Source organism: Perognathus longimembris, chromosome 14 (assembly GCF_023159225.1).
Source record: "Perognathus longimembris pacificus isolate PPM17 chromosome 14, ASM2315922v1, whole genome shotgun sequence".
NCBI classification, from domain to species: domain Eukaryota; kingdom Metazoa; phylum Chordata; class Mammalia; order Rodentia; family Heteromyidae; genus Perognathus; species Perognathus longimembris.
The window spans coordinates 60318685-60335288 of record NC_063174.1 but is presented as its reverse complement, the minus strand read 5'-3'; the positions used below and the strand labels follow the sequence as shown (position 1 = coordinate 60335288).

The 16604-nt window shown below is 47.0% G+C and overlaps 1 protein-coding gene across 4 annotated transcripts in view; it reads right to left on the bottom strand.

The window, feature by feature from the left end:
* The window catches only part of Ppp2r5c (protein phosphatase 2 regulatory subunit B'gamma), a 134132-nt gene extending 118235 nt beyond the window's left edge, over nt 1-15897 (bottom strand). For 2 of the 4 annotated variants that reach the window (XM_048362690.1, XM_048362689.1), the window contains exons 1-2: nt 15738-15885; nt 14883-14948 (exon numbers count right to left, since the gene is read on the bottom strand). In XM_048362690.1, coding sequence (XP_048218647.1) covers nt 14883-14948; nt 15738-15764 — 93 coding nt within the window. In that variant the 5' untranslated portion in view covers nt 15765-15885. Of the gene's footprint in view, nt 1-14882; nt 14949-15737 lie in introns of all 4 variants that reach the window. The other 2 variants (XM_048362688.1, XM_048362687.1) reach the window with 2 other exon arrangements.
* Between the last annotated feature and the right edge of the window lie 707 nt (nt 15898-16604).

The window sequence follows — 16604 nt, the reverse complement described above, 5'->3', positions numbered from 1 at the left end:
ATGTGGAAGTTATAAAAGTTGACCTGAATGCAGAGCAGAGATGACTTGAGGTGAGTCAAGGGTCTCCAGATCTAGTCAGGGTGTGCTGTCTGCATGAGCTCAAGGATCGTTAATGGAGCTGAGCCTCATTACTATGCTTATTGAATGCATATTAAAGAGTCCTGTAAACACCAATCTAAGGAGAGGGAAGTGGGGGAGGCTAGGCAAGTGGGCCTGGCAGAGTTCTCACAACGCAAAGCTGGAAGATGGGACCTCTGGTTTAATTTAATCCTATCACCTCTAGGTTAAGAGTGTCACAACTAGAACCTTTCCCCATTTTATTCTGCTGCCAGACTTTGATTTCAAAAATCTCCAGACACAGACCCTTTATTTCAAGGCCTTTCACCTCACTCAGCTTCTCAAATGTCTCCTGGACATGTCCTGTGCCAAGGTCTGTTCCTTTTACATGAAATGCTTTCTTCATTTCCCACCAACCCCACTTCCACATGCTCAAAGGTTTTCAAATACTCAACCTTCTATCTTGGCTCAATGTCACTTGTTTATAAAGTTTTCCCACTTCCACACTCTTGCAGCTAGGCTCAACCACAGCCTTGATATTCTTAAGGATTTCCCTTAGACTTACATCATGACTTGATCACATGTCTACCTCTACAAAATGGTCTAATACTGGAGATCGGGGACTATGTCTCAGCAACCTTTTATCTACCAAAGCTCTCGTGATGGCCCAGAGCCACTCAACTCTTCTCCACATCACCAACACAGCCTCTGATTCTCCCTTATATAACTGCTCTGTACATGAACACACTTTATGTTTGGCAGTACCAGATGACTTCTTTTCCCAGACGAAAACCTATGTTTGCATGTCTATTAGTATCTTTTCAAGGAGAATGATCAACTAGCATGACCTGACATTCAGGTCAATGGGATGGAACTAAGAGCAGAGACCACTGCATGGACAAAGAATACAGGTATACCCTTGTTTGTAGACTGCTGTGACAATGGGACAGTCACACGGAAAAGAATGAAGCTAGACCTTAACCTCATGCCACAGATAAAATTGAACTCAAAATAGATCTAAGATCTAAATATAAGAGTTAGAACCACACAATCCTCTGGGTATAATAGTCAGCACCTGTAATTCCAGCTATTTAGGATCACATTTCAAGGTCACTTGTAAAAAAGCTAGTGAGACAATCTCAACCAACAAGCTGAATGTGGGAGTTTGTGCCTAGAATCCCAGCTATATGGGAGGCATAAAAAGAATGATCATGGTCCAAGGCCTAGAACAAAACTGTGAGACTTCTCCGAAAAACAGAGCTTAACAAAGGGCTGGGGGAATGGCTCAAATAGCAGAGCAAGCACAAAGCCCTGAGTTCAAAATCCAGCATCCTCCCCCAAACACAAACAAAATAAAGAGCTTTAATAAAACTCTTAAAAGTACACAGAAGTAAAACTTAACAAAAGTGGACTTAGCAATAGTTTCTTTCTTTTTTTTTTTTGGCCAGTCCTGGGCCTTGGACTCCGGGCCTGAGCACTGTCCCTGGCTTCTTCCCGCTCAAGGCTAGCACTCCGCCACTTGAGCCACAGCGCCGCTTCTGGCCGTTTTCTGTATATGTGGTGCTGGGGAATCGAACCTAGGGCCTCGTGTATCCGAGGCAGGCACTCTTGCCACTAGGCTATATCCCCAGCCCAGCAATAGTTTCTTAAACTATGACACAAAAATCACAAGGAACTAAAGAAAAAAAAAACAGGTAAGCTGAACTTCACAAATATTGAAAACTTTGTGCAACAAAAGATAAAAGGCAAAGGAAAGTCAGACAACAGTGGCTCACACCTGTAATCCTAGCTGAAGTGATGAAGATAATAAATCCGTTGCTATGCTGGCTTTCAATAACGAAATATTGCTAATACTGTTCTGTAGTGTTCAATGTAAAACTTTACTTTTACTGTCTGTAGTGTTCAATGTAAAACTTCTCTAGAGCTGGCCCCTGGTGCAAAGTTATAGTTAGTTTTGCTCTGATTATACCTATTAATACCCCCCTACCCCCCACAGAGTTTCATCCTGCTTAGCCACCTGGTTGCTAGCTAACTTCCAGTGAAGATCGAGACGCCCTGACCTGTTGTGGCTGACACAAGCCCCTATAGTTAAGCTAAAGGGGGAATTCCTGTCGTTTTGGGTATATAAGCAGCCCTCTGAGATGGCCCCGGGGCTGCAGCTTGAGATCCTGACCTAGAGTGCAGCCCTGGTGCATCAGTACTTTCCTGCTCAATAAAATCTTTTTTTACATTTTTCTAATGTAAGTGTCTCATTGCCTGTTGATCCGTGGACCCCACAACATAGCTACTCAGGAGGCTGAAATCTGAGGGTCATAGTCCGGAGCAAGCCTAAGCAGGACAGTCCTATAAGACTCTTATCTCCAATTAGCCACCAGAAAACCCGAAGTGGAGCTGTGGCTCAAAATAGTAGAGCATTAGTTTTGAGCAAAAAAATCTCAGGACAGAGCCCAGACCTGGGCTCAAGCTCTATGACTGATTAAAAAAAAAAAAGGCAAAGATAATTTAACCAAATATGACAAAGTATTTGAAAATTGTATTTCTGAAAAGGGTCTAGTATCCAGAATACAAAAAGAACTCCAGCAACTCAGTAACAGAAAAAAGAGCCTAGTAAAGAAGGGCAGCAAAGGACTTAAATGGACATTTCTCCAGAAAAGACAAGTGGGCAACAGCATGTGAAAAGACACCACCAAAAATCTGCAAATGGCAACCACAGTGGCACACCATTCCATACCACCAGTACAGGCTTGATCCTTCGTTGTATTTCTTTTTAATTGTTTTTTTCTTGGGGGGGGGGCATTAATGGGGCTTGGCCTCAGGGCCTGGACCCTGTCTCTGAGCTCTTTTACAGAAGACTAGAGCTCTATCTATCACTTTGAGCTATGGCTCCACTTCCAGTTTTCTGGTGGTTAATTGAAAGTAAGAGTCTTACACATTTCTTCCTGGGCTGGCTTTGAACTGAGATCCTTAGATGTCAGCCTCCTGAGTAGCTAGGATTATAGGCATGAGCCACTCATGCTTGGCCTTTTTTTAGGCAATATCTTTCTACACTGCAGAATTTGTGATCCTCCCACCTCAGCCTCCTGTGTTCTGGGATTACAGGTACCCGTCAGCACGTCTAGGTGGTACACTGTATTATGAATGGATAATGACAGTTGTTCGTAAGATGTGGGAAACTGTAGGCCTGCGCATTGCTAGTGGGAATGTAAACAGAGCAGCAGCTGTGGAGGCCAGTCTGGGTCCTCAGTGAGTTACACAAAATTATTGAATGACCCAGCAGTTACTCATGTGCCCAAGTGTACACTACCAAGAACTGTAAACAAAGTTAAACCAAAATGTGTTGTAAATGTTCACAGCAGCACTATTCACATAGCCAAATCCCATCAGCTGATGCAGGATGTCCAGAATGGACAAATCCATAGCATGGAATATGATTCGGCCGTGAAGAGGAATGGTTTACTGATAGATGACAACAGAGATGGGCCTTAAATCATGATGCCAGGTAGAAGAAGCCAGACACAAAAGGCCTCCTATCTCATATTTCCACATACAGGAATACAGAGGAGAGGCAAATCTACTGAGAGCACATTGGCCTTCGGGGGCAGGGGTAACATGGGGAGTAACTGGGAAGGTTCTGGACCCAGAATGAGGCAGTGGTGAGCTGCAGTACCCTCTCATCAGATACATCTTGCTGTTACAAGCAGCGAGGGTGCCATGGGCAGCAGTGAGGTACAGAGGAAGCATTAATGTTGTCTGGACAGTAAGTGAAAAATGACAGGTATGCTTTTGAACTCCAGGAGTTTACACATTAAATAAAAACAGGGATTGATCTTAAAATTAACCTTTGTCAAGAAGTACTGGTCAGGGGCTGGGGATATGGCCTAGTGGCAAGAGTGCTTGCCTCGTATACATGAGGCCCTGGGTTCAATTCCCCATCACCACACACACAGAAAACGGCCAGAAGTGGCGCTGTGGCTCAAGTGGCAGAGTGCTAGCTTTGAGCAAAAAGAAGCCAGGGACAGTGCTCAGGCCCTGAGTCCAAGCCCCAGGACTGGCCAAAAAAAAAAAAAAAAAAAAGTACTGGTCAGCTACTTGACTTTGGTACATCTAACGAAGACACGATTCTTCCTTGCTTGCCACTCTGCTAGACTGGAGGGAAAGGGTAGTTTTGCTTTTATCTATACATTTGGTGAGGCAAGATATGCGCCAGGACAGACTTGAGCCTCCTTGTGTCTGGCTCAGTGTTAAGAAGTGGTTTCTCACAGTATTTACCAAACCCAAGCCAAAATAGCTGACTGACCTTCATTTAGAAGCCACTGAAGGTCAGTTGCCTGCAGAGTTCTGTGTGAGCATTAAGACTCCTCACCTGTCTACCAAGTAGCTGTGTTTCTGGGGCCTGCAAGGTGTGGTTGAGGTGCTCAGAGGCCAAAGGGTGGCTATATCATAAAGTGGAAGGTGTCTGCTCCCTGCCTGCTCAGGGTGGCCTGATTGGAGAAACACCAGGAGCCATGTGGGAAGGCGGTGTGAGAGAGAGCAGCCAGGTCACATGGAGAGGTTAAGCAAGGTAAGGCCCAAGTAGGCCCTTGACCCTGACACCATGTAGAGGCTCTGGTGCCCAGGCTGGTAGATGGGTCACTGCTCCTGGGTCTGGCCCCCTCCATACTTTGCTAGGCCCACAAGGAAGTATCAGGGGAAGTGGTATTGTTTGCCTTGAGAATACAAGGCCCACTCCTTAAGTCTTCCTAGAAGCCATCAAGCATGTGGACATTGACTAAGACAGAGAAACAAGATGCCAGAGGCTTCCATCACTCTTGGGAAAAAGTGTGCAGTCTTCCACAGCAGAACCCTCCAAAATGTGGAGTAAAAAAAAAAATCTGGATGAAGCAGGGCCTGTAATCCTACCTACTCAGGAAGCTGAGATCTAAGGACTGAGATGAGAAGCCAGCCAGGGTAGGAAACTTCAGGAGACTCTTAACTCCAATAAATTACCAAAAAGTGGGAAGTGGAGCTGTGGCACAAGTGGTAGAGCACTAGCAACGGCAACAAGGCTCTGAGTTCAAGCCCCAGGACACCTTCCCCAATTCCCCAGCCAAAATCTGGGCAGGAGATAAATGGGTACTCTATCATTCAAAATGATTCATTCAAACAGTAAAATAGGCAACTGGTTTTGTAACAAATCCTTAACCCCAGAGGTCTTATGATATAAGGGATTACTACTCTAAATAATCAGCTTGTTTCCTTCATTCAAATGCTGTTAGTTCTGTAGATTTCTAACTGGATGTCAAATTCCACTGGGTAGGGCCAAACTTCAGGTCTAGGAGCAGCTTCCAAGTGATGAATGGAGATAGCAAGTCTGGTTTCAGGTAAGAGTTCAAGGGTAGAGCCTGAGGGCAGCAACATGACCAGTCTCTCACCACTTTCTCTGAGTACTGAACCTCATTCGGATTCCCCTGGGCCATATAGCTCCTGGGCCACATCTGGCCCTGTTTTGTAAATGAAGTTTTGTTTACCATAGCAGCATCCATCTGTTTACCACTGACTAATGCTGGTCCCAGGCTACAACATCAGAGCTTAGCAGTTGTGTCAGAGAACACAGAAGTCTCCAAGGTCTGCACAGCCTAGAATATTTCCTATCTGGCCCTTCAGAGCAAGTGTTTTTTGTTTTTATTTTTTCTAGGCCAACATTTCCTGGGGAGAGATAGAAATGGAAAAGGGAGGATGGAGGTTGACTGTGCACCCCATTCCACATGGATAATGAAGGAACAGGAGAACCGTGACCCCCTGCAATAACGAGATTGAAGATGAATCACGGGTGCACCCATAACAGTACAGTGAAACTTGGTTCGGGAGCAGGTGATGGGAGCTCAAGATCCTTTAGAGGTTTGGGCCTGGAATCCCAGCTATAGTGGAAGACAGGAGTGAAATCAGGAATCATTCATCGGATACTCATCTGTCCATAGTCACTTCTTTGCCCTAATCATTTCTGCAGAACACTGCTGAACTAGGTGTCTATCAAGGGAAGAACATATACTCCAAAGACCCTAGGCTGTCTAGGAAAACAAAGGCTGCTACCAGCTCCCACCAAGGTCTCTAAAACGAAGGCCAGGTCTGGAGCACCAGCTCTCATCTCTGCCTCTGAGCAAATTATCTGCTCTACTCTACTGTGCTGGGTAAAAGAGAGAAGCTTCATAGGACTGTATTATTTTTCCTTTAGTGTGGTGCTAGGGATGGAATACAGGCCCTTGCTCGTGCTAAGCTTGCTCTTTTCCACTAAGCTAAATCTCCAGAGCCTGTACTATTCTACTTTTTAACCATGGGTGTTTTGATCTAAAAATAAATCTGTAAGAGAAACCAAATGTCTAAAAAGACATCTGGAAGGACTTGTAACTTCTCTTGGCTCTGTAGGCTCCCCTCCTAGGACAAGTGAAGTCTTCCTTGTGTAGGCCTCCCAGGTAGGCCCACTGTGGACCTAGAGGCAAAGGTGGCTTCCTCCCCATCTCGCCAGTATACTCCCTCTTCCTGCTTCTTTTTTTTATTTTTTCTTATCAGTTGTGGAGCTTGAACTCTAGGCCTGGGCACCTCTGAGCTCTTCAGCTCAAGGCTAGCGCTCAACCACTTGAGCCACAGCGCCACTTCTGTTTTTCTGGTGTTTTTTTTTTGGCCAGTCCTGGGGCTTGGACTCAGGGCCTGAGCACTGTCCCTGGCTTCTTTTTGCTCAAGGCTAGCACTCTGCCACTTCGGCACAGCGCCACTCCTGGCCGTTTTCTGTATATGTGGTGCTAAGGAATCAAACCCAGGGCTTTATGTATACGAGGCAAGCATTCTTGCCACTAGGCCATATCCCCAGCCCTCTTCCTGCTTCTTATTCCCTAATTTTACCTACTTCCTTCTCATTTGCCAATTATCCTCTTTTTCCTTTAAATTTACCCTAAAATTTGATATTTCATATTACAAAGAGTTAACAGCTTAACAAAATTAAGTCAAATTCATTCATGTTAGAACTGACTTTGGGCAACAGCCCTAAGCTCCAAGGTGGCTCTACCCAGAGGCTCTGGGAAGCTGGACGGTTATATATCTGATGGCCACTGGAGTAGCCACAAGCCACTGAAGACCAAGGAACTAGATTTTAATTTTTAGTTTCATTAATTCAAGATTAAATTACTTGAGATGACAAGTGGCTAACATATATCCAGGGCAATTCTAACATTTCAGACTTTCCAGATCCTTTGATATCTCTGAGAAAAATCAGCAGTTGGTCAGCACTCCTGCTCTTTAGGGCCATAACCATAATTCTCATCTTTAAAAAGATAGTATATATGACGAAAGAAAATCCAGTATGTCCTCAAACCTTTGTCCAGGCTTGTTCTCTGACTCCCCCAGGTGGAGACATGAAGACTGCAACACTGTACTGAAGAGCAGCACCTCACTGTGGCCGCTGTTCTCAAACCTGCCCAAGAAGCAGGGAATAGGGAAGTCCTTGCTTAACACAACTCACTGATAAGAGAATACAAGAAGATCATGCACCATGTGTGCCTGGCCTCTCACAGGCTCCCACCCATCATGGAAAGTCCTACTTGCAATCTTCGAGAGGATTTCACCCGTAACTTTGGAAGGCAGGTTGACTGCCCAGTTATACCATGAAGGCAGGGAAAACTTTTACTACTGTGTGGCAGGATGCAGCCCACAGGAATTCAGAGCTTTGCACCTCTCAGACTAGGTTAGATCATTTCCTGTCACTCATATGATGAAATCTTTCTAGAAGAGGAATGCTTTATCAGTGGTAAGCCTCTGCCTGTTTAGGTGCTTTCTTTCTTTTTTTTTTTTTTTGCCAGTCCTGGGGCTTGAACTCAGGACTTGATCACTGTCGTTGGCTTCTTTTTGCTCAAGGCTAGCACTCTACCACTTGAGCCACAGTGCCGCTTCTGGCTTTTTTCTATATATGTGGTGCTGAGGAATCAAACCCAGGGCTTTATGTATGCAAGGCATGCACTCTACCACTAGGCCATATTCCCAGCCCTGTTTAGGTACTTTCAAGCACCTTATGTTCTAACTCCAAGCTCTGGCTGGCTTTCCTGAGATGGTCTCCATCTTGTCCCATCCATTCAGCAGAGACGAGGTCTGACTGAATGGAGTCCAGATTACTCTCAAATCCACTGACTGTCCAGAGGCAACAGGTGTCACACAGCACAAATAATACAGACAGCCAAGATTCAAGTTTCAACTTAACTGGTTAGGATTCTCCAATCAACAAGACATAATGTTTGCACAAGACTTGATGTGCTCATGACAAACTCTACTTTATAAGACACATTCAAAGTATATTCTACTGGAGGGGCTGGGAATGTGGCCTAGTGGTAAAGTGCTTGCCTCGTATACGTGAAGCCCTGGGTTCCATTCCTCAGCACCACATATATAGACATAGCCAGAAGCGGCACTGTGGCTCAAGTGGTAGAGTGCTAGCCTTGAGCAAAAAGAAGCAGGGACAGTGCTGGGCCCTGAGTTCAAGCCCCAGGTCTGGCAAAAAAAAAAGTATATTCTACTGGAAAGCATTCTCTAAATATCCATTTTATGTATTTACTTGGCAGGATCTTCCACTGATTCTCAGACAGCCTGAAACTTGTTATACAAGTTTGGAACCTGCAATCCTCTTGTCTCAGTCTCCATAGTGCTGGGATTACAGATGTATGTCACCACACCCGATTCCCTACATAAATTTAAACTATGAAATCTTAGGCTGTGAGAGGTGCCATATGTCTGTAGTCCTAGCTACTCAGTAGGTGAGATAGGAAGATCCAAGTCTGAGGCTTATCCAACCCACAAGCTCAAGGCTCACTCTGAAAAACAATGAGCGCAAAAGAACTGGAGGCATATAGAAAACATACTTGAATGGAAATGAAAATAGTATCTTGAGACTTTCACAGAACTGGAATTCGGGGAGTAGAGCATTAGTTATGAGTGGAGACCTTTTACTACTGAACTGTCTAGCAAAATCTTGAGACTATTCTCTTTCCTAAGTACATTAAAGCAAACTAAAAATATTCTATTTCTTAAAACCTTTAGATGTGATGGTGCAGGCTTTTGATCCCAGACTCATGAGGCTGAAGACAGAGAATCTTGAGTTCAAGGCTAGCGTAGCCTACATAATCAAGTTCAAGGTCAGCCTTAGCTACATATTGAGACCCTATCTCAAAAAACCCAAACCCAGCCAAGGGCTTAAGGTTGGCTCAAGTGACAGAGTGCCAGCTTCCCAAACAAGCCAAGCAAGAGAGAGGTTTTGGGTTCAAACCCTAATGCCAGAAAAACAAATGGATGAACACACACACGTACCAACACCACCACAACACAAGAAAGGCACGCAGGAAAGAGTCCTAAGTACCTTAATCTCCTATATCAGTATGCTATTCAGTTAAAGTAAATAAAACTGAATAAAAATTCCAGATATGTCTTTAGGTAAAAATAAATGAGACAGCCTTTTTAAAAAAGCAACTTGTTTTGAAATTCTTTTTTTCCTTATCACTTTTGATATTGACTAACCCAACAGAATCATGTGAAATTATGTCCTACAGGGCTACATCTAGTGAGGGTGGCAAGTTAAAACAATATGAATGAAAGTTGAGAAAAAATATGGTCCAGATGGTAAAAACAGGTTCCCTTAAATTTAAAAATAGATGAACTTGAGTTGGAGCTAAAAAGATGAAGGGTTTAGTCAGAGGTTAACCAGAAGAGTGTTTCAAAACAGAGGTCTTTAGGTATGTTCTGGGGACCACAGTGGGGTCCCTCATTTGCTTTCAGGTGTCCAAGAAGGCAAAGCTGCTTCCCTAACAGGAAGATACGATTTGGCCTTTGTAGCATCATGATGTGTTGTTCACAGGCTACCCAAGATATCAGAACAGACTGAACGCAGAGGCAGACAGCTCAAGAGATTTGCAAGAACATAAAGCAATGCTCCTCTTTCTGGTGATGAGGTTTACTCTTTACTTGGATAAATTCAGTAGGTAGATATAGCTCCCCTTTTGGGTTCTAACTTTGGTGAGTGAACAGGAGCAACCCTCCTTTCACCTGAGTACAGCAGTTCTGCAGGAAAGTACAGGCAGGTCGCAGTATATGTCAAGTATATGTTGCTCTGTAAGCAAACATGTGCTCTGCAGAGGCTCAGCAAGGGCGAGTGTAACCTCTAGGAGACATTTAGCAATGCATGGATGCACGCGTGGTTGCTAATGGCCTTCGGTGGGTAAGTCCAAGGATGCCGGTGAACCTCCTACAAAGCACAAGACTAAGACAGCTTTCCAACAAAGAATCGGCCCCACACGTCCAGCGTTGAAGCTGCAGTGCGATGGGAAAGCACAAGTGGGTCTCCTCAGAGTCACCCATCTGTGCCGCTTACAATTGGAGAGGAAGGTGCGCCAGAGGAGCTGGCCGTTTAAGGAAGATCCAACTGCTTTTCTGAGGTCTTGAGAACAGCTGGCTCAGGTAAGCAGCTGCTAGTCCTTTGCATCCTAGCCACCTTTCTCCAGCACCTGAGCAAGGATGGTTAGGAAGAGGGAGACTGAGAAGAGCCTACCAAGACTAAGCAATTCAAAACAAGGAATTACATTTCTTACATAACAATTACACGTGAATGTCAATGCCTTTTAGCAGTACCCTGTTACACCAAGATATATCTTGCCACCTATCTTCCAGAGTCTTTATCTGTAGTATTCTCCAAATACTACTTCTTTGACTTGGATTACTGGAATTCATTTGAGGGTTGTATGGAAAAAAGCTGGGAAGAGGATGAAGGGAAGCAAGGTACAGGAGGTCCAAACAGAAGATGAGTGCTCAGAGATGAGCCTCTAAATGGAGGCTTCAGTCTTGCCAGGGAAGCAGGGGCCAGACGTCCCCCCGCGGGGGCCATGCTGCCATTCAGTTCCCCCTGAACACTTTCCATTGCCTTCTCCCAACTAACTCAGGAGAAAGCTCCTGCCAGAGTATGATCAGAAAGTTAAAAAACAAAAAAAGAACTTTGAGATGATATATTTAAAATTTTATGTTAATATAAGGATGTGCTATCAGATTAATAAAACATTTCCGTTTTAACTTGCAATGGAATTGTAAAAGGACAGACTGTGAGGATTCCATTCCTAAAGGTAGACTGTGTTGAGACAGCTACCAAGGCCAAGGGAAGGCCGTTCAGCTTTCTTTTCAGCAATAGATGTTACATAAGAATTGCTATATAGGCTCTGAAACAAAACTAAGCTGAAGTCGGGCACGCAAAATACATGAGCAGAGAACAATACTCAAATCACCTTTAATGTGCTGAAAACAAACCACCTTCACAAAAGCATTAACAATTTTCTTAAAGCATAACTTTGGACACAGTACACAAATTTAAAAGACAAGACAAGACAAAGCAATATACCAACACCATCCTGTGGTCTGATCTTGCAAAACGAACCTTAGGATTTCGGAGGAATTAAGATTTTAAATATTCATAAAATGTGCCTAGTCATGCTCCCCCAGACTCGAATGCTATGAGAAGGGCTGCTCAAGAATATAGTTCCCTGTCAATCTCCACCAATTCCAAATTTCCAATTTCAAGTGGCCTACGGGTCCAGCTGTGTTCTTGTTCCTTAAAAATGTACTGCAAAACCAGCAGTGAGAACTGGACAGAAACTTCCATTTCCAGGACACATGTGGATAAGCAACAAGTCAAATTTTAAAATTCTATTTGGAAGAGGAGAAAAAAAAAGAAAGAAAAAAATTTATCAGTGTGTCTGTCATTGAAGAAGCCGTGTTAGGCACAAGGCATAAGGCACAAGTTGGCTACAACACTGATGGCCTTTAACAGTATTTTGTTATACAAGCTATATCCTGCCATATATCTTTTGGGGTAAATTTCTTTTTTTTTGGCCAGTCCTGGGCCTTGGACTCAGGGCCTGAGCACTGTCCCTGGCTTCTTTTTGCTCAAGGCTAGTACTCTGCCACTTGAGTCACAGTGCCACTTCTGGCCATTTTCTATATATGTGGTGCTGAGGAATCAAACCCAGGGCTTCATATATATGAGGCGAGAACTCTTGCCACTAGGCCATATTCCCAGCCCCTGGGGTAAATTTCTTAACAAATCTTATACTCACTATCTCATCTTAGAGATGAGGAAATAGAGTCACAGAAGTATATGACTCATAATTTATGACAAACAGGAAGCAGCATTTCAATCTTGTAATTCCTCAGGTGAATGAAAGTCTTTCCACCTTACTGGACTACCTTTTGCTCCATTACTTTATCTTCCTTAGGAACAAAAGGTCCATGCTGTCAAATATTCCCTTGAAGTAGCCAAAAAATCGGACCTGCCATGCAGACCCCTTGCTGCCTTGTCTTCTGTAAGACAAGTCAGGGATTCCTCTATAAGGACCTTTCACACAATTGAAGTAATGTGTTATGTCAAGCTCATGCCAGGTTTGTGAATGATTCTTCTGTTGGGATTACTTCTCAAGCCTGGAGCAGGCACCTGCCCTCCACACCTTGTAGGCTGTGGAGCGGGTATGTGGTTACTGTCCGTGCTCACAGACATGTTCATAGGGGACATGTACAACTGATGTTTGTGAAGGTGACATGCTCCAAATGCTTGAAGAGCAGCATGGGAAAATCAAACCTCTTTAAATCGCTCAGGTTAAGATATTCTAGTTCAGAGTAACACTGAGAGACAGGAGAGGAAAAATGTGTGCAAGAATGGTTTAATTCACCTGGGTGAGTCAATCATGCTTGGTAAGTGGGTGGAACTAGAAGAGAAGAAGAGAGCAGAGGCTGAGGGGAGGAAAACAACAGAGTAAGGGTCAACTCAGAGTTCAGATGAACTCAAGTGTCTCAATTTGTATTCCTGAATAGAAGTTTACACAGTGACCTGCCAAGTGTCATGCTTAATATGCCATGCTGCCTCTGGGGTCCTTATGAGGAAGTAGTGAGGTGCCCAACATTTCAGTGTTTTGTAGTGGTAATTTCAAGCTTTGTGGTTCCAGCTCTTAGACAGTAGCACTAGAAAAAATACAAAAAGACAAATGGGGCATCACACTCAGACACTATAAGCCACGCTCAAGATCCTAACTCAATGGACAGTCCAAGAACCCAATCTACCTTACAAACACATTTCCACATAGTAGTGATTTGGCAATCTTTGAATTACTGATGGACTTTTCAGGTTCAAACTTAACATTATTTATCCTTACGGCCAGGTTCTTTCCTCTAAAATAGATGACACATACAGATTTATATCCCTTGGTAGCACTAGCAGTAAGTAGATACAGACGTGTTAGCAAGAAAGGCTTAAGGAGCAGTAGGAAGTCTTAGCAGTTTTCATGAGAGTGAAAGAGCAACAACCTCAAAAGAGAGCATACACCTCAGCAAGGGCAACTACATTTCATCTAAATTGTCAGAAGAGTGACCCAGGAAGTAAGCAAGGGAAATGCAAACAAGCCGCCGTAAAAGTTGATTATCTGCTGTAAAGAAAGAGCAGAGAAAGACCAGCACAAATAATCTTAACTGAGTATTTAAAGAACCTTTTAGATTTCTGCTTTTTGCTCCAGAGAGGGTGACAGATTTGTTGGAATAAGCCACCTGCTGCAGAGGAGGGTGGCTCAGAATACACCAAATGACAAGAAAAGATAACCTGGGGCTAATCAAAGTCTACTGGGGCTCATCACCAGTTAACTGTGTTTCTCAGGAAGAGCTCAACTCTTCTAATATGATGTACAGGAAGGAGTCTGACAGTCACAAGTAATCGTGTGTAAGACCTCGGTGCTCAGTTCTGGAGCCTAGCTCCAAGGAGGCTTTGTCAGCAGCTCCTGAACTCACAGAGACTTGGACCCTTGGCCTCAGTAGCTCTAGTTCCCCAATTAGTCACAGGGAGAAAAAGGCCAACGTGGTGACCTGGCAAACACTCCCAAGCTACAACTGTGTGAAGGAACAAAGATTCCACCAGGTGGACAAAAACCACCCAGAGCATTCCAGCTGTTACTTAAATGAGCCTAAAGCCAGGAAGAAGGAAAAGTCACAACTTGCCAATTGCAGGGAGGTGAGGGGAGAGGTGGGAAGGAGGCGAGGAGAGAAAGTAGAAGACTAGACAAAAATACCAAAACTAGATATAAAAAAAAAAATACCAGCACTACTGGGTTGAAAAGAGCTAGACATCAAGAGAAGAAAAAAGCTTGCTGTGGACACCAGATGCACAGATAGCACCAAGGAAAGCAGGCTGATAAAGGAAGGAGCCACTGAAAACAAGCCACCTGGTAGCTGGCACAGAAAGGAAGCTAGAAGGAGCAGAAGTCCAGCCAAGCCACTATATGACTGTCTACAAGGGAGCATTTGCTACGGGGAAGGTGGTGGAATAAACAAAAATACCAGCTCCAAGCCAGATGCTGGTGGGCTCGTGCCTGTAAACCTAGCTACTCAGGAGGATTTGAGGAATGCGGTTCGAAGCCAGTCCAGGCAGGAAAATCTGTGAGTCTGTTATACTCAATTAACCACTTAGAAAAAGCAAGGAAGCGGTGCTGTGGCTTAAGCGGCAGAGCAAGAGAAGCCCAGGGGCAGTGTCCAGGCCCCGAGTTCAAGCCTCAAGCCCCAGAACCAGCACACACGCGCACACACACCAAAACAGCTCTACAGATTATTAGCACAGCATTTCATCAAATCCCAAGTAGAAAAAAAAGAAACAAGTGAAAAACTCTAATGGTGATGCCACAAAATCTTACGTGGGGATATATTTTGGAAGACCCGGGGTTTTATCACCCAAGTTGTTTTTTTTTTTTTAACTCTATATTAAAAAACTGCTCATGAAAAAATGTGAAGACAGTTACCTCTGTGTCTACCGTGTCTTGTCCTTCTTTTGAACTTTTCCCACTTTTCCCCGGTTTAGGTGGTTCCTGGGAAACACCAAAGGGCAGCGATTAGTCTTCTCGATTTTTTTTTTTTTTGACAGCAAAACATCAGATAAACCAGATGCAGTTTCGACACTGATGTATACAATCTAACTGGAGTTTCTTTGCGGTGGTTTCATTCCACACCGGGAAAACCTACACCGTATTGCGGAGAGAAACTTCGGCCAAGCCCCGTGGCCCCCCGACCCCTCCCCCCCACCGCCCCGATTCCGAGGAAGGCGCGGCCCTTCTCCCCGGTATTGGGGGGCTGAAAACTTTAAGCAGCGTCAGGTAAGCCCGCTTTTGTGCAGTGCTCTTGGCATTCTGCAAGCGTCCCATCGCACCCCTGGCTTCTCTCCCACCCCAAGCCCCGACTGTGGCTTTCTGGGGGCGATCCTGACACCTTAAAGCGGGGAGCCTCGGCCCCCCCCCCGCACCCCACCCCCCATGCAAACGCCACACGCCGCACTCGGCCGCCGCCGCCGCCGCCGCCCAGCCCCGTAATCGACAGTGTTCCGGAGCCCCGGGGCGTCGATCCGGGCAGCGTGCAACCCTGTCAGCCGCCCGCCCGCCTCGCCCCCGGCCCGGCCCGCCCGGGCGGCCGCCCCGCCAGCACCTGCCCACCTCAGACCTCCCGCCGCCCCGCCGGGCCCGGCGCTCCCCGCCCCCACCGGCCTGCGGGGCGCCCGGCCCGGCCCGCCGCCGCGCTCCGGGACCCGGCCCCGGCGACCCGCCCAGGCCCCCTGCCCCGGCCGGCCCGGCCCTCCGCCCCGGCGGCCCAGACCCGCGACTCACTTTCTCCTTCTTGTTTTTATTCGGCATGGCTGGTGCGGACCGCCGCCGCCGCCGCCCCTGCCGCCGCCGGCCCCCGCCGCAGCAGCGCCCCCTCCCCGGCCGTCGCGCCGCCCCGGCCGCCGCCGCCGCCGCCGCCGCCGCTGCCGCCGCCCGGGGACTGAGTCGCTCGCTCGCTCTCGCTTCCCCTTTTCCAGGCTCCCAGAGGCTGCGGCAGCCGCGGCGGCGGCGGCGGCGGCGGCGGCAGCGGCGGCGGCGTCTCTCCGCCCCTCCCCTGGCCCGGCCCTCTCCTGCGCAGGCCCCGCCCCCGCGCCGGGCTCCTACCCGTGCCGCCCCCACGCCGCCCTAGCCCCGCCCCCACGCCCCCCAATGGCGCCCCGCCATTGGCCGGCGCTCCCTCACGTGCCCTAACGCTCCGCTGCGCCGCCACGCCCCCTGCGCGGCCAGTCCCCACCCACTTCTCGTTGCTCCGCCGGCGCTGGCTTCTGCCGCTGGGTTCTGAGGGAGGCGGGCGAGCGGTGGGAAGCGAGGCGTCTGAGGAGGCCTGTGGCTGCGACTTAGGTGACGGGGCTGTGGCCGCGCTGGAGGTGTGGGTCAGGGCGGGGGACGAGTGAGGCGTGCAGGACGCACGTTCCAAATGTGCGGTGACAACTTCGCCCGCCGGCGGTGTGCGAACGGTGACTTCTCGGCGTCGCCCCTCACCGCGGCGGCTCTTGCAAAACGAGGGCGCTCGTGCGCGCTACACGTGGGGTCTGAGGAGGCCCCGGGAGCCGCGCGAGCGGCGGTTTCGCTGGGCCCCGCCAAGCCCCGCCCGCCGCGCTAGCCCCGCCCTCCCGGCCCCCAGCGACCCGGCCTCCTCCGGGGTAGCCC